Here is a 25,061-nt window from a genome sequence, read left to right as displayed (position 1 = left end):
AACCTCCCTGATTGGGAAGAGGTGAGCAGTAACATGTCGCCATCGAGGAGCGCTGCTGTCACACTGACTCAGTAGGCATAAATAACCTCAAGAGCAAAGATAATAGTAAAATGTAGCCAAATAACTGGAAATGATGAGTTTTGAGCATTTATTACCTGTAATTTTTTTTAAGTAAGCTCTAGGACCAACGTGGGCCTTGAACTCATGACCCCGAGATCAAGAGTCACAGGCTCCACCAACTGAACCAGCCAGGCGCACCTTATTACTTGTATTTTTAATGTAATTATTTCATTACTTATTTATTTCTTCATTCTATTCTTATTGCTTCATTATTTAATTCATAAGTTTATATACTGTAATTTTAAATATTGGGTCATGCTTCACAACCAGCTTGAAAATGGGGCGGTAGACTCTCGTGAGTTGCGGAGACTCACCATTCTCTCTCTCAAAGGATTCTTTTCCCCTCGTTGCATTTTCTGGTTCTGGCCCAGAAATTGTTCTTGGCTCCTTTTTTATATTTCCTTTGTCTCCTTGACCTGTGGCCTTCCAGTTTTTTTGGTTTTGTTTCGTTTTAATCTTTGACGCCTGCGTTAGCCTCAAAAAAAGACACCATCCCATTTGATCAACGCAACCTGCGTTAAGTGACCAGAAAGTTTCTTCACTAAATATTAGAAACCTGTAGGTTGAGAAGGGGGTGTTTCTTCTGTGACAGTAAAACGAGTCCTAGACATTTGTGATTAAGAAAGTTTCTATATTGTCCTAAGTGTGCTTGACTTTTCTGTTCTCACAGTTTGGTAATGCCTTTCTAAGTTCCCTACCCAAATGTGACCTTTCTACTGACCCAGCTAGTGCTCTGGACCTAATACAATCCGTTTGTATTATTTATAAATGCCCTAAGGACTGATTTCAGCCTCTACTTGTACTTGGACCACAAAGAACAAAGAGATTTTGAAAAGCATAAATCAGGGACATTCTAACAGGTGTTGATGAAAAATGGAAATGTGAAAATTCTGACAATGAATGTGTACTCCGAAACAAATGTAAAGTTGATTTTGGTTGTCTAATTAATTTTTGTTCAGTTTTAGGTTTCCAGGGCAATATATGTGATTTATGTGCCCTGTGGATGGCTTACATTCAGCCCAGATTTCCAAATGTGCTGTACAATGAATAAACAGTACCTAGAATATCTTTCAGTTACAAGTACTACAGTTTATTTTTAAAATCCATTTACCCGAGCTGTGCTTGTCTTAACTTTTAAGTTTTTGAAAGACGCAGTACTTTTGCTCATTCCTACAGGCTGTTTTTCATGGGAGAAGAGAAAACTGACAGTTGGCCAAGCAAAAAGTTTCCAAACCACAGGGTGTCTGCTACTTGCATATTCACCAAAGCCAAAATTTCCATTTTCTACAAGTTGACTGGAGAACTTCATTTCTGGTCAACCTGAGCTGCAGACAAGAACTGAAATCCTTCACAGCCCGTGGGCTGTGCTCTTGGCTTTTTTCTTGGTTACACTTTGTGACTTTTCCTGTTTACAATATCTGTGTCCTCCCATTTTTTTTTTCTTTTTCGACTCGATACTGTACCATGACATCTAAAAATACAGCCTAACAACTGGTTTTAAATAAAGAGGATGTTTCTTTCTGGAAAGGAACGGCAGATATATCCTGCACAGTTTTTTTAAAATAAACATTGGACAAACTCTCATCAGTGCCTAAGCTGAGTTTCTAATTGGAAAAGCACACAGTATTTATAAAGACAATCCTGCTTTTTGCTGCAGCTTCTTCCATGAAGATATATCACCTGTTTCCCCCACTTGTCACTGGGTGAGCTCCTAGCTGAGTTTGGCTCAGGCCTTTATTAGCTAGGAAGCTTGGGTAAGTTATTCTCAACTTCTTGGGGTCTCAACTTCTTCAGTGTAAAACAGAGGGTCAAAAATACCTGCTTCCCAGGGTGGTTGTAAGAATTCAGCAGATGGGGGCGCCTGGGTGGCTCAGTCATTAAGCATCTGCCTTTGGCTCAGGTCATGACTCTAGGTTCCTGAGATGGAGCCCCGCATCGGGCTCCCTGGTCAGTGGGAAGCCTGCTTCTCCTTCTTCTACTCTCCCTGCTTGTGTTCCCTTCTCGCTGTGTCTCTCTCTGTCAAATAAATAAATAAAATCTTTAAAAAAAAAAAAAAAGAATTCAGCTGATGGGGCGCCTGGGTGGCTCAGTCAGTTAAGCGTCTGCCTTCGGCTCAGGTCATGATCCCAGGGTCCTGGGACCGAGCCCCCACGTCAGGCCCCCTACTCAGCAGGGGGGCCTGCTTCTTCCTCTCCCTCTGCCTGCCACTCCCCCTGCTTGTGCGCTCGCTCTCTCTCTCCCTCTGTCAAATAAATAAATAAAATCTTAAAAAAAAAAAGAATTCAGTGGATAAGATGTATATCAAAGCACATGACGAACATAGCAGTCAGCACACTCAATTGATGTTGGTGAGAACAAAAGTAGCCAGCCCAAGACACAACCTGGTCACAATCAGATAAGGAGAAGGGGTTTATAAGTGTTTCCCCAGCTTGGGGTACCAGGGCAGTTAACAATGGCAGTTTTGAGTTAGTCTGTTGATTATCACTGAGAAATCAGAATGGCATTAATCCCCATCTTTTGGGTTGACCACTCTTTCCAGGGTTTACCTGGTAGATTGATTTTCAACTCAAATTCGACAACTTGTCCTCTTAATAATCCAGGAGAACTTTTTTCTTGAGAAAAATAATCATTTAACCAACTTAAAAGAACCACTGACAGTTAACATAATAGCACTCAACAGCTTACAGATCATTTCCAGCAATCATAGTGCTCAGTGCACAAGGTTAAGAGTAGAGCTGATCATGCGTGCCAGGCATTTTAACACAGACTCTAACACCTAATCTATAACCAATAAGTAGAGTGTATTACTGGTGGTGTGATTATCATCTGTACTTTTGTGGTAGGTTTTAGGTTCAATCCACATTAATACAAGAGACAAAGCTAAATAAGATTGATTCTTAGCAGTTTCATTTCACAGGGGCAGAAACTGAGATTTAGAGAGATACCACGATATCAATGCCACGCTCTTAGTTAAATGGTACAGCTGGGACACAACCCAGGCCTCTTGATTCTTTTTTTGTTTGTTTAAGATTTTATTTATTTATTTTAGAGAGAGAAAGTGAGTGTGAGCAGGGAGAGGGTCAGAGGAAGAAGGAGAAGGAGTATCTTCAAACAGACTCTGTGCTGAGCGTGGAGCCTGACGCGGAACTCGATCTCATGACTCTGAGATCACGATCTGAGCCAAAACCAAGTTTTGGTTTGATCTGAGACACCCAGGCGCCCCCCCCCCCCCAGGCCTCCTGATTCTAAATCCTGGAATACCTCGAGGACACCAGGCTGGTGTTGTCCTATGACCTTCAGCTCCAGACTTCAAAAATAGTTTTGCTTCTTTTCTTCTTTTCTTTCTTCCTTTGAAACCTGGCCTTTCTTTTCACCAGCCTTAAGAGATCAGGCTATAATCTGATGAGCGATTATCTTTTATGAGAATGTCCTCCCTAGGGGGTGTCTGCCAAAGCTGACCGAAATTCCCTGCCAGGTCGATGCTGGAGCTCCAGAAGCGGTGTCCACCTGCCAGCCTTTCTCGTTTGCTTTTCTCCAGCCTCTGCCAGAAAGGAGCTTGCACTTGAATGCTAATGTCCAGAAAACACCGTTATCCCTCCAACCTGTACTGGGAGCCCCTTCTCAAGAGCAATGGTCCAATATACGTTCTCTCTATCAGTTTCCTAATTTCTCGGGCCTCCAGGGCAAGACATCAGTTTTGCAGAGGCTCAGAACTTAAGTCCATTGCCAGTTGAGCTATTTCAGAGCCTTTATTAGTGTCTGAAAATATTTGTTTAATTTTTAGTCATTTCTTTTCTTCTCCTTACCTCTAGAGCAGTTGTTCCCAACCAGGGACGATTTTGTCCAAGAGACAATGGACGATGTCTGGAGACATTTTGTGGTTGTCACAAACAGGGGGGAGGTGTTACTGGCATCTAGTGGGTAGAGGCCAGGGAGGCTGCTAAACATCCTACAGTGCACAGGAGAGCCCCACAAGGGAAGAAGTATCTAGCCACAAATACTAGCGCCAAAGCTGAGATACCCTGCTCGAGAACAAGCCTTGCTGATGTATATTACTACCCAGAGCAGTGCTTGCGCTTGGAAAGTGCTCAGTGAATCCTGGTTGAGCAAATGAGTGAAAACATGTTTCAGAGCTTTCCCACGCTGAGTTCACTGCATTGTGTTCTAGATTGCATCTTAAGCCCAGACTATTGTAGAGTCAGACCCGGGAGGTCACACACCTGATAAATGTCATCCTGTACCGAGAGTGTCCACATAAGCGTGACAGAGCCCACAGCCCAAGAGGTGGGGATTAATTCCATCCTGATGCCCAGTGAAAATCAAGAGCAAACACTTAGACACTGTTTTTAGCAGCTGCCCATGTTTCTGCAGTGCAGGGCCAGGAGGTAGCCAAGGAATGGGGATGTTCCCCTGGCCTTGCTGCTGCACAATGACCTGAACCCAGAAACTCTGGTTTGGTGAATCTAGATGAGGCTTTTCCAGGACAGTGTCTTACCTGGTGGTCAGGCTGATATGGGAAATGCCAAAGCTGGGTGTTTGCATCTCTCAGACCTACCAGATGGGAAATACTTTAGAACAGAAGTAATACAATATAGCAGGGAAAGGCACACACTCTGAAGTCACAGTGTCTGTGTTTCTACCTTCTGGGTCTCCTCCTCGCTCGCTGACCTTGCGGGGTGGAGTCAGCCATTTACCTCTCCGAGCCTTGACTTCTTCGTCCATAGAATGGAGTTACTATGGGAATCTACCTCACAGGCTTGTTATGAAAATGAAGCTAGGGGCACCTGGCTGGCTCAGTCGGTGGAGCACTCGACTCTTGATCTCTGGGTGATGAGTTCGAGCCCCACGTTGGGTGTAGAGATCGCTAAAAGAATAAAAGAGAAAAGGAAAGAAAAGAAAAGAAAAGGAATTTAAACAGCCCACATAGGGGCGCCTGGGTGGCTCAGTCGGTTAAATGTCTGCCTTCGGCTCAGGTCATGATCCCGGGGTCCTGGGATCGAGCCCCACATCGGGCTCCCTGCTCCGCAGAGAATCTGTTTCTCCCTCTCCCTCTACCCCTCCCCCCTGCTCTGCTCTCTCCTGCTCACTCTCTCAAAGAAGTAAATAAAATCTTTAAAAAAAGTAAACAGCCCACGTAAATAGAAGAAAGGGCTTGGAATAGTGCCAGGCACATGGTCACTGGCTATTAGTTATTGTTAACAGTTTTTTCCTAAGTCAGATTACTCAAGTTACTCAGTTCGGTCTTCGGGGACCTGAATTCTCCCCTTCTTTCTCATTCTCCCCACCCCAGCACATTTTCTTTCTTCCTGTGCTTCTTTTATGCCACCTGCCTCTGTCTCTCATTGTCTCTTTTTTATCCTCCTCTCCCAGTGAACCTACGAGAGGCACGCAAGAGGCCTACTTCTGTGCAGCTAATGGAACCCGAGAGTCCGCCCCAGGTCATAGCAACACGACCCAAGACAAGTGACTTAACCTCTCGGCACTTCAGTTTTGTCATCCACAGAATCTAAACAGCAACACCTCTTACCTGTAGGGATGTAAGTAGCATGAAAGAAGATACTGCCCATGTGCTACATGACATCCAGTGGCTACAGAAGCTAGGAGAATCATTCATTGATACGGGAAAAAGGGGTTCCTGATGATCGCACATTGGGAGGGGAGGCACCATCTTGAAGCAACTCGAGGGACAATCACAGCTGACTCGGTGTGGAGACATCTGTGTCAGTCTAGGCCATTCTCTGAACGGGAGTGTCAATAGCTCATATTCAGTCAACACCCAGAGATGATATAAAGGAGCCCTGTTTGGCTGCGGTTGACATCATTTGAGTGAAATATAAAACTCTGTCCACTCAATAGATCCCAAAGTAAGAATGTCCTAGATACGCCTTTCTACCTCTCTCCAGTTCCTCCAGAATCTCTCATCTGATGAGGAGTCTAATAGCACGCCTTGTTCTCAGAGTGGAAAGCTTGTTTGTTATGTATGACCCCGTCTGGGCCAAGGCTTAGGAGGTGTTTTGGAACATCCTCACTTTACCTTATGCTATGTCAATGGAAATCATTTGTGAATGTATTTCACAAATTGTTGACTGTGTCTAGATTCTGAGCAGTTAAGACTTTCTTTCACTCAGCAGATATCTACTTAGCACATTCTCACCCTGTGCCAGGCACTGTTCTAGGCCCTGGGGATACAGTGGTGAACAAATCAATCAGGGTCTCTGTCCTGAAATTTACATTCTGATGGTGAAAGATAGAGACAGATATAAACAAAAACAAAACAAACAAACAAAAAGAAATACTAGCTATGAAGAAAGTAAAGCCGCTTGTTAAGAGGGAGAGTATCCAGTCTCCACTGTATTTTGAGGACAGGCCTCTTGGAAACAGTGACATTTGATTTAAGATCTGAAAGATGTAAAAGCACCCAATCATGCAGTGACCTGGGGAAACGGCATTCCAGACCAAACAACCTATGCAGAATTTCAAGGGAGGAACAGGCTTTTATTTTGAGGAAGAAAAGGAGGGCCCGTGTGGCTGGTGTGCTAAAGCAAAGGCAGATGGGTTGGAATTAAAATTAGAGAGGGTTATGTGGACACCGTTGGCAAGGGAAGGAGTTAGATTTTCCCAAGGTTTGTATGAGAAGCCACCTGGCGATTTTAAGCAGGAAAGTGAAGGGATTTCATCTTTGTTTTAGAGATGCTGCTCACATGGCCATGCGGAGATTGGATCCTCACGGGACTCAAAAGCATGAAGCCCGGTTAGAGAGATGGTTTTGCACACATCCAAGCAAGGGACGATGGGGAATTAGACTCTGAATGGGTCACCCCACAAAAAATCCTGAGGAGTCATTTTTATGAGGCAGACTCTCTCAAGCTAGGCTTTCAGAAAAGGTCAAAAGGGAACAAGAAAAAAGAAAAAAGCAGCTTGCCGCTTCCTTTACCAAGCTTTCATATTTCCTTGTTCCAAAGAACTACTAAAGCAAAACCAAAGAAGGCTGAGGTTCTGGTCTTTTTCTGTAGCTGTTTTTTCCTGTTGCTTTTTAAGCTGACCCTGGTCATTATGAACGGTCCTAAACTGCCCTATCTGGACTTGCCTTTGGGTTTCTTACCAGGTCCGCCTTGTCTCTCCTCTTCTAAATCGGGTAGTGGGATTGGGTGTCTGTGGTGGGGTGTTTTCACACAGACTTGAACCCCACTATGGGGTTACATATCAGGACACTCCATGAAGCCAGAGGTCTGACCTGTGGCTGCCTCTCACTTCCCTCTGCTCTTCCTCATTTGACCAGTGACCAGATGGACAAGGTCCTTCCACCAGCACCCAGTGCTTAGCATCTGAGGACCCACGCTACCAGCTGGGGAGCAAACGCAGGGCAAACACAGACTGAGGTGGGAGTTTTAATCCAACCTGCATGATTTTAACCTCTGTGTCCCTGGGGTTGAATGTAGGAGGAGGCAGGAAGGGATTCAAGTCTGGGTGGGGGGTAAGTGAAACTTTCCAAAGACATGATTTTTTAAAATATGTTTTCTGTTCCATGTGAGGCGTTGCTGCCCCTGGGAAGGGTCACACCTGAGACTGCTTGGAAAGTCTCTGTGGGGTTCGAGTGATTCTGTGGAGCATCATTCCACACACAGACTGGAGAAAGAGTATGGCCCACTATCCTGTGTTTGCTTATGAAAAGAAATGTGTACTTCCTTTGAGACTTCTTAAATGAAGTGTCATGGCCTAACTTGGCAAATTAGTTTCTGTCTGGCATTAGGGGCCTGAAGAGCTCATAGGAAAATACAGACTCTTAAATCTTAAGGCAATTTGTTAATCAAAAGAGAGAGGGGAGAGAGAGAGAGAGAGAGAGAGAAGACACTTTGTAATGAGGTAGTGAAGAACACGGACTCAGGAGCTAGTCTGCCTAAGTTGGAATCCCAGCTCTACCTCTTACTAGCTCTGTGACCTTGGGCGAGTTGCTTGGCCTCTCTGCTCTACCTCTTACTAGCTTTGTGACCTTGGGCGAGTTGCTTGGCCTCTCTGTGCTTCGGTTTCCTTAATGTAAAGTGAAGGTGATAGAGCTGTTTACTTCATGCCTTTAAATGAGTTGCTACGTATTCAATACATTGAACATGCTCAACAAAATTTGTTGTTTCTATTATATTTTAAGGTGATTCTGTATTTACAGATATAATCATTGTGATCCTTGAACAGTTCCCTTCAAATATAACTCCTGTTGTTGAAATTAGAAGAGAAAGCATTGGTGGGAGTCATATTTTAAATTAAATTTAAAATGCCTGCTTTTTTTTTTCCTTTTGTTGTTACAGTATTTTTTTTTTTTTTTTTTTTTTTTAGTAAAAAGAAAAATTCAGCCTGTTGCAAACAACAGAATTTGAATGAGATGGTATCTCCTAGCCAAGTAACCTTGTGCACAGCACTTATGCTCCAGCCTGGAAGTCAGAACCCTGAGTTTTAATCCCAGGCCTCACATTAACTAGCTGTGGCTTTGGACACGTCCGTTCCTTCATTGCCCCATATCCCAAGTAAGCAGTGGTTGTTAAATGCCTTCTAAGACTCTTCATATTTGCAAGTTCTAAATTCTAACTACCCCACGTCAGCTGACGTGATTTTTCATGCCCGCCTTCGAACGTTTTGTTTTCCCTCTTGCTCCTCACTCATCCAGTCTATTGGAACTGGTTGCACGGGAAGGCTCTCCCACAACTTGTCACCATAGAGCATTTGGAATAGCAGGTGTACAGCTAAACGGTTAAGGGCTTGGGCTTTGGGGTTGAGTCCAGTTCTGCCATTTATGAATCTTGTTATGTACAATCTCTGTAACCTTGTTCACCTGTAATATGGGGAGAGGAGATTGCCTACCTCGCGTGGGTATCATGAGGGTCGGATATGCAAATACGTGAAAAGTGCTGAGTGCAATGCTTGGAATACAGAAAGAACTGGTTAGTGGTAATATCAGTGTTGTCAATAAAATACTGAACAGGGTGGGGCGGTGGGGGAGCCCTGGGGGGCTCAGTCGGTTAAGCGTCTGCCTTCGGCTCAGGTCATGATCCCAGGGTCCTGGGATCAAGTCCCACATCGGGCTCCCTGATCAGTGGGGACTCTGCCTCTCCCTCTGACCCCCCCCCTTGTGTGTGCATGCTCTTTGTCTCTCAAGTAAATAAATAAAATCTTTAAAAAATAAAAATAAAATGCCAAACCGGGTGCCAGGCTTACAGAAGCCTTGCAGGAGCTCGTGATCCCCTCTCTCTTTTTATGTCTGCCCCATCAGCTCTGGAGAATTTTTCTGCTCTGTGCTTGTTAACTCACCTGTCATTTATCTCCTTCAAAATGGGTTAGTAATCTTCATCCCATTAGAAAGTTGTTGTTTTTTTTTTTTAATAGGAGAATAAATGGAGGATAGGAAGGTTCATTAGCTGTTTGTTAAGCTTCAAGCAAATGAAGGGTATAATAACTGTGCTTTGTGGAAGTGGTTTATTTCATTCTCAGGGGTGTCAGATTGAAAGCTTACCAGGACATTGCTTATGAGGCTCAGAAAGGTTAAGTACCTTCTCCAAGGTAACCCAGCTAGTAAGAGATAAAATATGATTTTGAGCCCAAGTCTGGCTTTAGAACTCATGCAAGTGACATCGTTTCCCAGGCCTTGGTTTCCTGGTGCTTAAATTGAGGAAGGCCCCCCAAAATGAAACCAAACAAAATGAGGATGCCCCTTTCAGAGGCTTGCTTAGAGGCTGAAATCCTAGATGTTAATGAAGGTCAAGTGTCAAGCACTTGGCCTGGTGCAGAGGAGGCCCTCCTTTGACGTGGCGTTTTGTCTCTTCCCTGTCCTGTGTGAACTTAAATAGGGGTTTGCTTATTCTCGTGATGCGACTCCTAGGAACCTGGCAGATAATAAATTTGGGTGAGACAGGGACCACAAATCTCATCTAAAGAAGGAGCTGCTGGTCCCCACCCTAGCCCAATGTTGCCATGGGGGAAATCCAACCCAGTGTTTCCAAATCCTACCATCTCAATTTTTCTTAAGTGGCATCTTCTGATTTCTGAGATCATCAAAACAAAAATTTATTCATAACAAAATACATCAACCACCTTTCAACCTCTAATTTAAGTAAGTGACAAGGGCAGGCCTTTCTATCGCTAGTGGTAGTCAAATCAGTACTCTGGCCTCCCGGAGAAACCATCCTCCCATAGAGGAAAGGGTTCGGTGAATACAGAGCACGATGTGCCAACGTGGGCTTAAAACTGTAGCATTTTTTCCCCCTCCAGTTCACCTGCACTGCCCTTCTCTAGCTTGTTTTGTATGGTGTCTTATCACTTCACATACTGAGACATGTGTTCAGTTCTCCCCACCAAATATCAGCCTTTCTCCTGGCTGTTATATTTGTGGATGGTGCATCCATGATTATGACTAGATGACTTTACCATATTAATGACATCATCTGGGGAGTCTGTCCTTTGGAAACCTTTCGTTCTGATTTAGGTGTGGTATCTGGGACGCCAGGCTGGCTCAGTTGATCAAGCATCTGGTGCTTGATTTCAGCTCAGGTCATGATCTCAGGGTCCTGGGATTGAGCTCTGCGTGGGGCTCCGCACTCAGTGGGGAGTCTGCTTGAGATTCGCTCTCTCCCTCTCTCTCTGCCCCCCCCCCAAAAGATACCTATGGTATCTCAGGAAGACACTTTTAGCTGCAAGAAGCAGAATCCAACTCAAGGTAGTTTCAGAAAGAAAAAAAATGGATTTATTAAAGGAACACAAGGATGTTTCATGGAACGAAAGAGCAAGAATTCACCCAAACCAGTGGAAGTGACTACAAGTGACTAGAATGACATTAGGAACCTGGACAGCAACTCTCTCGAGCTTTCCCTTGCAGGTTGCATGATTTCTCTTGCCTCTTTCCAGCTACCTGTGTCCTTCATTCTCTCTGCAGATGGCTTTCCTTTTTGTCCACACACAGCGGAGAAGAGCTGTCCTTACCCAACTGCTTTCCCATCCTCTCAGCCTCAATTCCAGATTCCCTGGACTGAGGATATGATTGGCTCAGCTTGAATCAGGTGTCTGTTCCCTGGTCCAATCAGCTGAAACCTGAAGCGGAAGTGGTAGGACCAAGTTGTACAAACATGGCCACCACTGCCTGTGTTTGTCCCGAGATGGGCAGACACACCAGAAAAACATTTGCTACTTAATTCCCCAGGGTAGAATGGGGTGTTGACAAAAGGAAAATCGACGAGATCGAGCAAAGTATGGTGGGAAGGAAAAAAGATGCTTTTTGAAAATCAGAAAATAAATTCATTTGGATTATGCAACAACGGAGTAACTTGAAATAATTTATGAGTTTTGACATATTCCTTAATGGACTCATGTTGTGTCAGTTGGTCTTCTGAGTATTATTTTGTCTTACCATAGTACATGTATTTGGGGTCTGTTTGTGTGGGTTTTACAAGAGAAGTAAAGTGATTTGAACTGACGCATTTATTTCTTTCTTCCCATAGAACAGTAGAAAAAAAGATGACTTTTTTGTTGTTGTTCAGTTAGAACTTAATTTAAATCTTGACTTGGCTTTTTTCTTGCTCAGATAACTCTGGATAAATTACTTTAAACTCTGGACCTCGGTTTCATTGTCTGTAATATGGGGATGTTGTCATAGAGATTTTTTGTGGAGCTTTAATGAAATAATGTACGTACATTGTCCAGCTTAGTACCTGGAACAAATAAATATTCGTTCCCTTTCTCTTCGTCACCAAAAGTGTGTATTTCACCTCGGCTTTGCGGAGTTAAGGACATAATCAGGAGCCATGGGACAAGGTAAAGCTTGCCCACTCACCTCTTCACATTTCCTCCGTGGTTTCAATGGACCACATCTCCATAATACCGTGATCTAACCAACTGAGCTAGTTTTCAGACCTTTAAGGCAGAGTTTAATAAAAAATGTAAATGCAGTAATTAGTATTTTTCACACGGAAAACATTGCTTATCCCACTCTGAGCCTCAATTTCCCCATCTGTTAAATTGGAGATAGTATCAGCAGTCCCACATGGTGACCGTGCAGCTCAGAGACGATATCTATTAAACACCTGGAACAGTTAGAAGTCTATAGCTGGTGCTTCATAATGGAGTGATTTTCTCTTTAAATTGGTTTAAATATATCTGAGTTTCCAGCTCTTATAGTTTGATACAGCAGCTGAGAGAGAAAATGCTGCCCATCCTTTTTCAAAGTGACCCAGAAGCTCCTCAACCATGGGCAAAGTTGGGTATGCATTGTTCACCATGATGTTGCTTAGATGGAGGCCATCTAAGTGTCTCTCAGCAGGAGACTCATTAAACTATTACATGTCCACACAATTACTTGTTACTGTAGAACCTTTAAAAAGAATGCAGTTGGTCTATATGTGTTGGCATTGGAAAGATCACCAAGAAATAGCTTAGTTCCACTTGAGTTGGGGGAAAAAATATATATATACATGTATATATATATATATATATACACACACATATATATGTATATATATCATGTATGTGTGTTTGTATATACATATAGCATCACAGTACACACACCCCATAAACACAGAGTCATATATAAAATTTCTGGATGATTATATAGACACAAACACACACACAAATATTAACAATACTTCATTTGCAAAACAATATGTCCAATAACATTGCAAAGCAAACCATTTAATATGAAGTTTTTTGAAAATATGTACACATATATATCTGAAAATATGAACACCTATATATATGTACACATACATATCTCAAACTGTAAAAACAGTTTGAGCTGATTCTCCTCAAACTGACAGAGTGGTGATTTCTGCAGATAAAATGATTTGGAGCATGAGTGAATTAAGGGGGCTCTTTGTATTCTGTGCATTGTTTAAATATTTTACAGGGGGGCCTGGCTGGCTCTGTCTGTAGAGCATGCGACTCTTGATCTTGGGGTCATGAGTTCAAGCCCCACATTGGGTGTGGAGCCTACTTAAAAAATAAAATGAAATAAAATAAAAAATAAGTAAATAAATAAATATTTTACAAAGAATATTTCCTGGTATTGCAGTTATAAGTGGTAAAAAAGTAAATATAACTGGAAATTTATACTGACGTGTACCGTTCTTAACTATATATCTTAACTGTTCTTAATTACAGTAGTGATGTTCTATAAAGAGGACAGACATTTCAAAGATAGAGACTTTCAATTTTAACTCTAATGTCATAGTTTTCCTTTCTAATTATGAATGTATTATATTTATTTAAATACATCAGTGAATATAGACATTTTCATTTGAAAAATTCAATATTGATTCAATGAAAAATATAGCAGTTTCCTCTGGGAAGGAAACCAGCTTTTCATAGTATAATCTTGTGTGCACTATTATAGACATAATTTTTTCAACATACTGACTTGTCTTTGCTTTTCATTCTTTTCTTCTTTTAAATTGAAGAGCAAATTAATTCATTGATTGATGAATTCAAGAGCTAATGCCAAAGAGTAAGTCTGTTTATGATCAAGGCTGTTGAGTAACTCAACTGAAGCCATTTTTAGCCTGAACACATCGCATGTAAACTAAACTATACATCAAGTTCAAGGGTCTGCTTGCCCATGCTAGCCATGATGCCACTGTTGCTTTCTTGTCCCCACAGATGACAGAAGGCAGGCACTGCCAGGTACACCTCCTGGATGATCGGAGACTGGAGCTGCTGGTTCAGGTGGGTGTTGCCCGTATAGAGACAGCCTGTACTGGTTCCCTCTGTGAGCCTCCAGGCCTGTGGTCAGGCTACTCGCTTATATGTGCCAACGACTTGGGATTGTTTGAGGGGCAAAAGAACAGCTTCCAAGTCAGACAACTTGGTCTATGTGTAAGAGTAGTTATAGTCTGGGGACGTGGATTTGAGACCCTTGGGTTCCCATCTCAGTTATGACACTCAGTAGCTGTGTGACCCCCAGGAAGTGACTTTACTTCTCTGAACCTCTTGTTGGTAAGCTGGACACCATAATGCTTCCCTGAAAGGGTTATTGTGAGCTGCAAATCTGCATCCTGCCACTTTCTTGCTACATGACGTTGTCCAAGTTAAATACCCAGCATCATCAGCTGTGAACTGGGATGGAGAAGGCTTAGTGTTCCTCATAGAATTATGACTAAAATCAAGCTAGTTTATATATGTGAACAAAATCCTTTTGTAAACTATATGGAGTGTATGAGTGGTGGTATTTTGATTGTTGATCCTTTTCTCTTTATTTACCCAACACTGTGGACCAAGGACCTTTAAAAATTGTGGAAATCCCCTCTGATAGCCACAACTGTAGCTACAGCTAGAACTCTCTCCTTTGACCAAACCTAAAGTCTTCTGAGGCTCCTTTCTCACCCATTATGCACGGGCTTCAGTTAGAATGAAAATAGCACAGTCAACACTGTTTCACCAGAGTAGACCAGATTTCTGCCTGTTTCTTTCTTTCTTCTTTTCTTTTAAATCATGACCATCCTTCTTCCCTAACAGCAAACATCCAACTCTCAAAGCACCATAATGAGCCCTAAATTGTCTGGCTCTAAGTTCAAAAAGAGCCCATGCAAATGCCCTCCTGCATATCCCCCTTTCCTTCCTGAGTCCCTATAAATCAGGTGTCCACTGTCACTCTGGATGTTCCCCCTGATTCCAAACCATGCTCCTTGCCACCCATCCGGTGCTTCTCAAAAGCTCATAGATTAGATCCTTCTAAGTGCTTAGTAAACACTGGTGACGATCATCTATATAATGGGTAAAATCACTCTAGTTCTAGAGAGAAATGAAAGGCTTAGGCTTTGGAATCAGGTAGAACTGGGTTCAATTCCCTGCCCTTATTGACTGGAACATCAAGCCAGGCATTTAGTTTCTTTTAACTTTGGTCCCCTCATCTCTAAAATGGCAATAAGAGGGTGCCTGGGTGGCTCAGTTGGTTAAGCGACTGCTTTCGGCTCAGGCCATGATCCTGGAGTCTCAGGATCGAGTCCCGCCATCAGGCTCCCTGCTCAGCAGGGAGTCTGCTTCTCCCTCTGACCCTTACCCCTCTCATGTGCTCTCTCTCTCTCTCATTCTCTCTCTCTCAAATAAATAAATAAATAAAATCTTTAAAAAAAATGGCAATAAGAACCCCTATCTCATAGGCTCATTATAAGGATGAAATGAGACAATGGTTAGAAGGAATTCAGCACAGTAAATGGTAACCAGAAGTAGAGTAGTAGTTTTACCTGTGACCCCACAGCGTTGGGTCTTCAAACTCTTCAGCTGGCCCTCACCAAACAGAGTTATTCCTACAATCCAGGAGGTGAGATGTTTGATATTCTTTGTCTTGGTCACTAGCACCATGCTACATATAAAAGAGTTATCTTTCCAAAGTATCATTGCATTAGTAAACATACTGATCCCTAGAGGAAAAAGTAAGGTACTGGACTGAATTGCAAAATACATGAAAATGATGATCTCACTGGGGTTCCTATTACAATTTCTTCCCCTTTCCAATCTCTTCGAAAATGTATAGTCAATTAACATAAACAGCCAAAGGGGGGGCGGCGGATGTATTTAAAAACAAACAGGGATAAGGGCGCCTGGGTGGCTCAGTCAGTTTAGCGTCTGCCTTTGGCTCAGGTCATGATCCCAGGGTCCTGGGATCGAGCCCCGCTTGGGCTCCCTGCTCGGCGGGAAGCCTGCTTGTGTTCCCTCTCTCGCTGTGTCTCTCTCTGTCAAATAAATAAGTAAAATCTTAAAAAACTTTAAAAACAAACAAACAATAGCTGCTCTAAACTATTCGGGGCAGAGAAGGGTTGTAGCTTCTGATCACATTTTATTTTAACAGCCCAAACTTTTATCAAGAGAATTGCTGGACCTCGTGGCTTCACATTTCAACCTGAAAGAAAAGGAGTACTTTGGAATAACATTTACAGACGACATGTGAGTGTTTTAATCATTTTCATTTGTTTACCTTTCGTGGGGACTCCCTGCTCACTGTCATTCACAATCTGCAGAAAAAGACATAAATGCTCCAAGAATTAGAATATGTCTTGCTTAGTTAAAGATTATCTAATACAAGATTTCTCTCCTCAGACTATTGCAAAGGGAGAAGAAAGGGAATACTGATCATTTTTAAACATCAAAATATTGCCCTAATGTTTTAGAAATTTGTTATAATGAGGTTGTTATTCTTGGGAGTCTATCTGCACATTTTTTATACTGTAGTTATGTATCAGTGATAGAAATAGTCGTTATTCACTAATATATTGAAATAAGAATTAATGTTTTGGGTGTTGGTGGCCAGACAGTTTAAAGGCAAATGTATGGCCCACCTGGAAAATATGTTTATAGTTTTAATACAGAATGAATTTTTCCACTTCTCCCTAGGTCATTTCATGTTACCTCTTTACTATCTTTTTTTTCTTCTACTTACATTTTTTATGCTAACTTGGACATGGTATGTATTTATCAATGATTTAAATGCTTTCTAAGATGAAGCATGTGTATAACAATAAAATCATAAGAAGTTAAAACTCCATGTAAAAAAATGTGTTTGGTCTTACCAGTTCTTTCCTCTGTGTGTGTGTGTGTGTGTGTGTGTGTGTGTGTGTGTTAGTGTTTGTGTGTTATGACAGTCCAATTTGCCTATGTTATTTGCAACCTGGTAGATTATCAGAAGAATTTTTCCCCTTTGTGGGGATAATATCCAAAGAGTTATTCAAATATTAAAATTCAAGAAAATGCATTCCAGACACAAAATATATTGGCCAACTGCCCAGCATTCTTTCTATAACTCTCCCAGTGTAAATGTTTTTTCAGTTCTTTAGTTTAACCAGGCAGAAAATAATCTCAAGAAGGGGTTAATTTTTTTTAACACCTTGCTTCTCATTATTTCTAGCCTGAGTGGGCCACAGCCTAGGACCTCCCCCACCCCACCCCAGGCTCAGGATGTGGGCTGGGCAAAACCAGGCAACCACTTGTCAGGAGACAGAAAAACCTGAAAACTTTGATCCCAGACCCAAGATGCTTCCTGAATCGGAAGTACACTAGACAAAAAGTACGCTAGACATCACCCACCTCACTCTGATTCACAAAATTATCAGTTCACCCAACTATTTGAGACCCTATATGATCAGTCCTCTGCTGGATGAAATAGGAAATGCAGACATCCATTGACCACATGCTCAGCTGGAAAGACAAGGCTAGTTCATGTAAATTAGTGATTAAACACACACACACAGGTTGAAAGTGTGCATGCAATAATTGCAAATAATATAAGACATGAAACCTAAAAGCTATATGGTTGAACTGTAAGTGTTATAAACACTGTAATTTAGAGAGGTTACATAGAATAGAGGCAAAAAGCATGAATATTAATTTATTCATTCAACAAATATTTCTTGAGTGCTTACCAAATGCCAGGCATTGTTCTAGGTCCTAGAGATTTAGTTGTGCATGACAGAGACAAGGTTCTTGTTTTCATGGAGCTTTTGTTGCAATGGTATGGTCTAGCAGAACAAGTAAACATGGATAAATGAGAAATTACTTGAAATGATAAATGCTTAGAAGAACATCATCATGGCCATGATGAAGAGAAGTTGGGGGGCAGTGTTAGATTGGGTGGACGAGGAGGGCTTCTAGGAGGAGACATGTAATAAAAAGCAAGACCCAGTTCTGCAAAAGTAGAGGGAGACATTCCGGACAAAAGCCAGGGCGAAAGCCTTGAGGTGAGACGGAGCTTGACTTTTGGGTTTTTTTATTTTGTATTTTTGAGAAAGAAAAAGATCCAATATGACTGGAATATAGACAGTAAGAAGGAAAGTGGCGCAAGTTAAGGGTTCAGAGGGAGGCAGGGAGTGAATATTATAGAATTGTGGTAGCTATGAGATTTTAGACCAGTTACTTAACATCTCTGACACTCCAGTGTTCTCTTTGGTACATTGGGCATAATAATGGTACTTATATATAATAAGGACTACATAAGACACATGTAATAGGTTGCTAGGATTATGTACTGTCAAGTCAGGTAAGATATGCCCAGCTCATAGCACAGGCACACACTGAAAGGAAGCTCTCATGCTGCTCTTGGTACGATAATAAGTTCAGTGTCCAGAAGGGGGCTGAAGGATGACTAGAGTGAAATTCACTCAAGAGGATAACTACAAATGGACAAGGCAGGGCAGGTAGACTTTAGGTGGAAGGGAGAGGAATGGAAGATGACATCCCAGGGAAGACTCATTTTGTGGCCCCGTGTGTGAGCATGGAGATGAATACGGTGCATTTGCCCAGTGGTGAGGAGCCCGGCCTGACGGTGGGGCGAGATGTAAGGGGGACAAGACCAGAGGTGGGTCCTGTGTACCACATAGATGGGAGACTGTAGAATGTTTGCCCGGGAATTACATGATTTATGACTGGTGTGGCAAGTTCCCCAGGCTACAAGGTTCATGATGGGCTGGAAAAAGGGGTTCCTGGCCACGTGGATGGCTTCTGGGAAAACTCCCAGTTCAGGTGAGCATAATCAAACAGTGCATAAATCAGTCGTTCAGCTGTAAGATCTTCTCTTCAGAAAGAAAAGGAATAATATGAATGACTTCCTTCAATGCCTTGAGCCACCTTCCCCCGCCCCCCCGCCTCTTCTGCTCTGGGATTTCTTTCTAAATCCTCTACTGGGAGAAGAATGTCTCACTCAAGCGTCTCCTCCAGCTATCTCGTTTGGCGACAGTGGTTGATGGTTATAGTCTTTCCAAGAAGCCTGGCTCCAAACTGTCCTCTGTGTACTCCCCTGTAAGTGACAGCAGAGTCTATTTTTGAATTATGACCAGTTTGAAAGGTGTCTTCTGGCTGTAACTGTGTTTATTTTCAGAAGAAGTAGGAGCTGGCTTTGGGAGGGGGAAGGGAGGATCTGGCCATTTCCACCTTTCTGGGGAACAGGTCTGGAAAATTGCTTCTGTCTAAGGGTGTCTCCTTGGAATGTCTTGGTCACAAGCCTAGCTCTTTTTCTTTGTCTGGTAAATATTTTTGGAAAGTACTTTCTTTCAGCACTCCCTTTCTCCCGCCCCCCGTAAAACCACTGAGTCGGATCCCTCCCAGGATGCTGTCTGAATTGAATTTCCAACTTAGATGCCACATCAGCCGTCTGCCTTTGGTGAACTTCTCTCAACAGAGTAAGGCAAAGCTGAGGGGGACATTTTGTCAAGGAAACTAGCTACTGTCAATGCCCCCATACACAGGCCAAGAAGAGAAATGGAAAAAATGAATTGCGCCATTACATAAGAAAAGTAGTGATGGTGACCAACAAAAATAAATCCATGTTCCTATTGGAGGGTGGGGTAGAGTTCCTTGAGATTACACTTGAAAGTACCTCCTGGTGATCTGTGTGCAGAGGCAGTTTTTCACCTCCAGAGGGCAGTCTCGCCCTCCGGAGGCAGCAACGCTGAAGTTCACCAAAATGGTTCCCATCCCCTTAAACCCACATCATTTTTTTTTAATTCCCTTGTTTTGAAAGGCTTTGCTGAATAAGCTTTGTTTATGAAGAAATAACAGTTTTCACAACACAATGGTGGCTTTTGATCACCATCCCATTCGCTGGGTGTGAGCTGATGGGATCTTTGACTGATACGATTATAAGCCAAAAAAAATCTTGCTTTAGGGTTGAGCTGCAAGCTTGATAGAGGTGACTGTGTAGCATCAGCTGTATTTTTTTTGAGATACTGATTAGATCTAGTATATTCGCTGATGGAAAAACCTGAGAAAAGCAGGTTATAAGCAATATGTGCTTTCTGATCTCATTTTACTATAAAACAACATGTTAACCTTATTTATATCTCAGTGATAGAATTACGGGTAATTTTCAAATTTTTGTTCTTTTAATTTTATCTTGTTGGTGAGATTATGGATGGGTTTTTTTAAGTTTATTATTATTATTTTAGCAATGTCTACACCTAATGTGGGGTTCTAACTCATGACCACAAGATCAAGAGTCATATGCTCTTCCGACTGAGTCAGCTTAGGCACCCCTGGATGGATTTTAAAATCTAATTTCTAATTTATCCTTTTTAAAAAATTATTTTATGGTGCATAAACACGAATGTCTTTTTATAAAAAAAAACATTTAATATCATAATTGAAGCCAATCCCTTTTGACTACCTCCCCACCCCAAATGTTGCAATTTGCTCTATACCTCTCCAAAACTGTAAGAATTTCATCCATATATAATAGTGTTTTCGGTGCACTTCTTTAGTTAATATAATTGATTTATTCAGTATATGTTATTATACAACTTGTTTTATTCATTTTTGGACATCATTCCATGCATGTTCATGTAAATATACATTGTGCTCTTGTAATAATGCCGTATCTTTCCTATATAAAAGCAAGAAGAACAATTCCAAATTAGTCTCATTTTCCCTAAGAAACTGTTAAGACCTGATACTATACACTATTTTATGTACTTTAAGACACATATTTGAACATGTCTGAAATTGGCGTATGTCTTTAAATCGGCGATTCTAAACTGGATGAAATACAGTGGAAGAGTCCCCTACCTTCTAGCCCCCTATCTTTATGTATATATTTTTAAACAAGCAGTGTTTCTAAGAACGTCCCCTTATATCACTTATATCAGCTTATTTATCTTTATAATATTCCTCCTAGGAAAGCTAGGGACAATACCGGAAGCCTCATCTTATAACTGCACAAGCAAAGACACACTTCTTCCGGTGTTGAGACTAGTAAGTGACAGAGATCAGCCAAAAGTTATAAAAGCTGATTCAACTTTCTAGTCTTCTATATACCAAAGTCCTGTAGTGCAAGTCCTGGGCTCAAATCTTGGCTCTGCCAATTTTTTTGCAAGCTTGTTGTAAAATACAGCCTTAATACATAAAAACTTCCAGCTCTGTGGGCACAGAGTAGCTGTTACCATTATGAGTAGCTGTTACTATTAATGATTATTACTATTACTCTTGTAATTGTTTATGTCCACTTTTCCTATCTACTTGTAATGAATGCAGCTTAGAGATTTCTGAATTTTTTAAATTATTTATTCAAAGACCAAAAAGGGTTGGAAAATATCTTCTGGCCCATTATAGGTTTTGTTATAATTCGACATCCCACCACCATTTGCATGTTTTTAAGCTTTATATAAGCAAGCAAAATGGAGTCTATGCCTTCTGGGAATATACAGTCTAAAACGGACCAACTGGTTGGATGGCCTTGGAAAAGACCTGGAAACAATTCCAAGCCACAGTGTCATCCTTTGGATCTCTCAGAGGTCAAAATTTAAGGAGAACTGTTTATATTCATGAATTTTACTGAGGCTCTTGAGTAAATAAACAAATACATATTCAAATATTAGGAAGTCCATAATATAGAAACAGCACTCAGAGAATATGTAAGCCCGTACTTTTTAGAAAAGCAGTATTACTGTTCTTTGTGTCTGTCTGATTTCATGAAACCAGGAATTTTCCCCTTCTTGACTATCTAAAATATTTCAGATACCACATTTAATAAGAATTTAAAGATTCATATATTAAGTTTCACCTAGTTTTTTACCTCCAAATGTACCAGGTGGTATCAGTTTCTTGTTAATCCTCTGAGAGATATTGTGTGTGTGTGTGTGTGTGTGTGTGTGTGTGTGTGTGTGTGTGTTTAAATTTTAAAATGGCTATATACTGTACTCACGGTTATGCCCCTTGTTCTTCCATTTAACGTCATGTCTTGGAAATTGCTCAAAATAAGTTTGTAAAGATACTCTCCATCTTTTGTATGGCTCTCTTGTATGTTATTGCTCAGTTTAAATTAATTTTTAAACAACATCTTGCTGGACCTTTATAGGTTGTTTTGAGCCTCTTTGCTGTTATAACCAATGCTATAGTAAGGGACTTTATACATGGGCCATTTTTCACATGTGCAAGTTTACCTTGATAAATTCTTGGAAATCAACAGTCTGGTTCAGAGGCAGATGCTTTTATAACTTTGATAGTAATTGCTAAATTAACCTCATTACCAGTTGTAACAGGTTATACGCCTATGGTCCATGTATGACAGTAACTATCTCCCCAACATTGTGTGTTTTGAACCCTTCTCTGACCTTTTGTTTAATCCTTTTTCTTTGCTTTGCCCTCACAGAGGTCAGCAGAACTGGCTACAGTTAGATCACCGAGTTCTTGACCATGATCTGCCGAAGAAACCAGGTGCCACCATTTTGCACTTTGCTGTGAGGTATGTATCCATAGAAACATCCAGCATTCCCACCTCCCTTTAAAAAAAAAAAAAAATAATTCTGGTAATCAGATAGAGAATAAAAAAAGAACAGACCTATCAAAACATTATTGTGTGAAAAAGATTCTCTACTGTCTTAGTCTGGAAACGAAGTTGCCATAGATACTGTGTAGAACTGTTTTTTTGAAGATGAAAGATAGGATCACCTTCCTTTATTCCTCAAAGTCCTTTGGATCCATTTAAAGCTGGACAACGTAGGTACTTTGTTTTAATACCTAAGGCTGTTTTCAACTCAGCATACTTTAGGATTTTTATAATTTGAAATATGGCCAACATTTACTGTTACATGTTATGAACATTTCCTAGAGACTGGCAAGAATTGAATTTTATACAATTTCACGCCTTCGTTTGAATAGAAGAGAAAATGCAAACAAATGCTCATGGAAAGAATTATCTTAACAGTGCAGAGATCTGAGTTCAGCTTGCAGTCAGAGAGATTGCTGAGAAGGACGTAAGGAGTCCTTGACTTGTCCCCTGGCTCTGCTTGGGCAGGTCACTTACCCATTCCTAGGGGCCTCCATACATACTTTCTCTGGAAATGGAGGCATTCAACTCAGCAATTTCTTAAAGCCATGATAGGAATAGTTTTCCACGTGAAATAGTCACACTCTAAAATAAATAAAATGTTATGAAAAGTAACACCTGTGTTCCTATACCTAGCTTGGGAAGTAAAGCATTCCCAATTTTGCTGAAAGCCCCTTTCTGTGAACTAGCAGCTCTTTCCCCTCTACCTGAATTGGATGATGAATTTCATGATAAGTTGTTTTCCTTGTCTGAAGCCAAATCTGATAACATAAGCTAAGGTCATAGATTTTCCATGAATCCAAATAAGTTTTCATAAAGCTAGATCAGCCTAAAGAATGTCTCTGTATTCTGAGCTTTTGTTATTTTTTGGATATTGAAATATGCTTTGTTTGAGGCGCCTGGCTAGCTCAGTTGGTAGAGCATGCAACTCTTGATCCCTGGGTTGTGACGTGTTTGACAGTTGGACAGTTTAGTTCAGAGGCACATGCTTTTATAATTTTGATAGCTTACTTAAAAAGAAAAGAAAGGGAGAAAGAAGGAAGGAAGGAAGGAAAGAAAAAGAGAAAGAAAGAAAGAAAGAAAGAAAGAAAGAAAGAAAGAAAGAAAGAAAGAAGGGAAGGAGGAAGGAAGGAAGGAAGGAAGGAAGAAAAATGATTTGTTTTATGACATAGTAGTGGAAGCTTATTATGATTACCTGGCAAAATCATGTTGATTTACACAATTTTTTTTTACTTCATTTCATTTACTTCAGTCTGCTCCATGAAACCCAAAAGTATGGTAATAAGATGTCCTACCTTTTTTTATATGAATTGTGATTGTTGATGGTAGCTGCTCCTAACTCAGGAAATAAAGTATTGACAATCCCCTTTTTTTTTTTTTTTTTTTTTTTCCTTTTTTTTTTTTTTTTTTTTTTTTGCTTTTTGCTTTTTGCTTTGGTATCTGGCTTAGAATTTCTTTCATACCACCAGACATGTTTTTGAAACCCAGGAAGGAGGTAGCGTAAATGGTGATTTGTCCAGGAGCATAGCTGGTGTGGAAATTGCATGGAAATCCTAAAGAAAAACATAGGAGTTTCCTGGAAAGAGTATGACATGAGTGCTTGTGTTCATGGAAATGGGAGGAAAAGACAAACACAAACTAACAAGCAGTAGGAAAAAGTGCATATTAGTCATTAAGCAGGGGTCAGAGCATACAGAAATTTTAATCTTGTGTGTGAAAAGTGGCTCAACATACGTCAATAAATTTTTTCACAAAAGATTATATTTTCACTATAAACATTTCAAATTATATGAACTTACTCTCCCCAGCCTTCCTCCCTCCCCTCCACCCCTGACACCCTTCCCTTCTCAGAGAAAAATAAGGATGATGTGTTGCTTGGTGACTGACTTTGTTTTTACCTGGAAATTTCTCCTTATGTCTGTGAAAATCCACTTTGTTTGCACTTTCATAATTTAGGGGTCCAGTCTCCTATGAAACACTTAGGCTGTTTCCAGTTATGTATGCTTTAATGCAGGCTGTGGTTAAGATCCTTGCATTTTCATCTTTGCACACACGTGTGTTATCTAAGCGGCATAACTAGTCAGCAAAATTCTGTGTTTGGAGAATTTAAACAAGTACCATTTATTTAGTCATCCAATTGTTAACTCCTCTGACAGCTGCTATCTGGTTTAGTTTTGGTCTCAAAAATACCAGGGGGAGAAAACTCTATCTTCCCTTCTATTCAGTCATTCCTAAGGTGGCCGTATCTTCTGGAAGCAGGTTCCTGAGATGCCCGAGCAGCCTGCTACTTGTTCCCGTGAGTTTCAGCACTTACTTGAGCATTATCTCGAGAGTGTCCCATAATCACATGGCATGACTTTCCCTTAACTCCTTGCGTGTTTAAAACCCTTATCGAGTTCTTAATTATTCACTTAATTTTTCCTCCCAACAGTAGAGTGAGATCATAATAATCTTTGTTATTATTCCAATTAAGTACTTGTTGTTACTCCAGCTTAATTAAAGAAATGATAAAGCAAAAACAAGCAAAGAATTAAGTGAACTGATGGAGGTCGCTCAGTGGAATGTTGTTCTTTGGAGGGCTTACGAAGGGGGTTAGAGGAACCCCTGTGAAGTCTGGTGCCTCTCAGAGGGGCTCTAGCCTCTTCTTTGAGAGAACAGAACTGTTGGT

The 25,061-nt window shown here is 41.1% G+C and overlaps 1 protein-coding gene across 3 annotated transcripts in view; it reads left to right on the top strand.

The window, feature by feature from the left end:
* Positions 1-25,061, top strand: part of FRMD4B (FERM domain containing 4B) — a 315,073-nt gene that overhangs the window by 184,136 nt on the left and 105,876 nt on the right. For all 3 annotated transcript variants that reach the window (XM_073901535.1, XM_025885439.2, XM_073901534.1), the window contains 3 exons: positions 13,747-13,812; positions 15,935-16,029; positions 22,217-22,309. In XM_073901535.1, coding sequence (XP_073757636.1) covers positions 13,747-13,812; positions 15,935-16,029; positions 22,217-22,309 — 254 coding nt within the window. The remainder of the gene's footprint in view (positions 1-13,746; positions 13,813-15,934; positions 16,030-22,216; positions 22,310-25,061) is intronic.

This window comes from Callorhinus ursinus, unplaced genomic scaffold (assembly GCF_003265705.2).
Source record: "Callorhinus ursinus isolate GAN/ISIS: 27379988/994484 unplaced genomic scaffold, GSC_fseal_2.0 scaffold15, whole genome shotgun sequence".
NCBI classification, from domain to species: Eukaryota; Metazoa; Chordata; class Mammalia; order Carnivora; family Otariidae; genus Callorhinus; species Callorhinus ursinus.
Note: the sequence above shows the minus strand (reverse complement) of the source record. Positions and strands in the feature narration are given on the sequence as shown.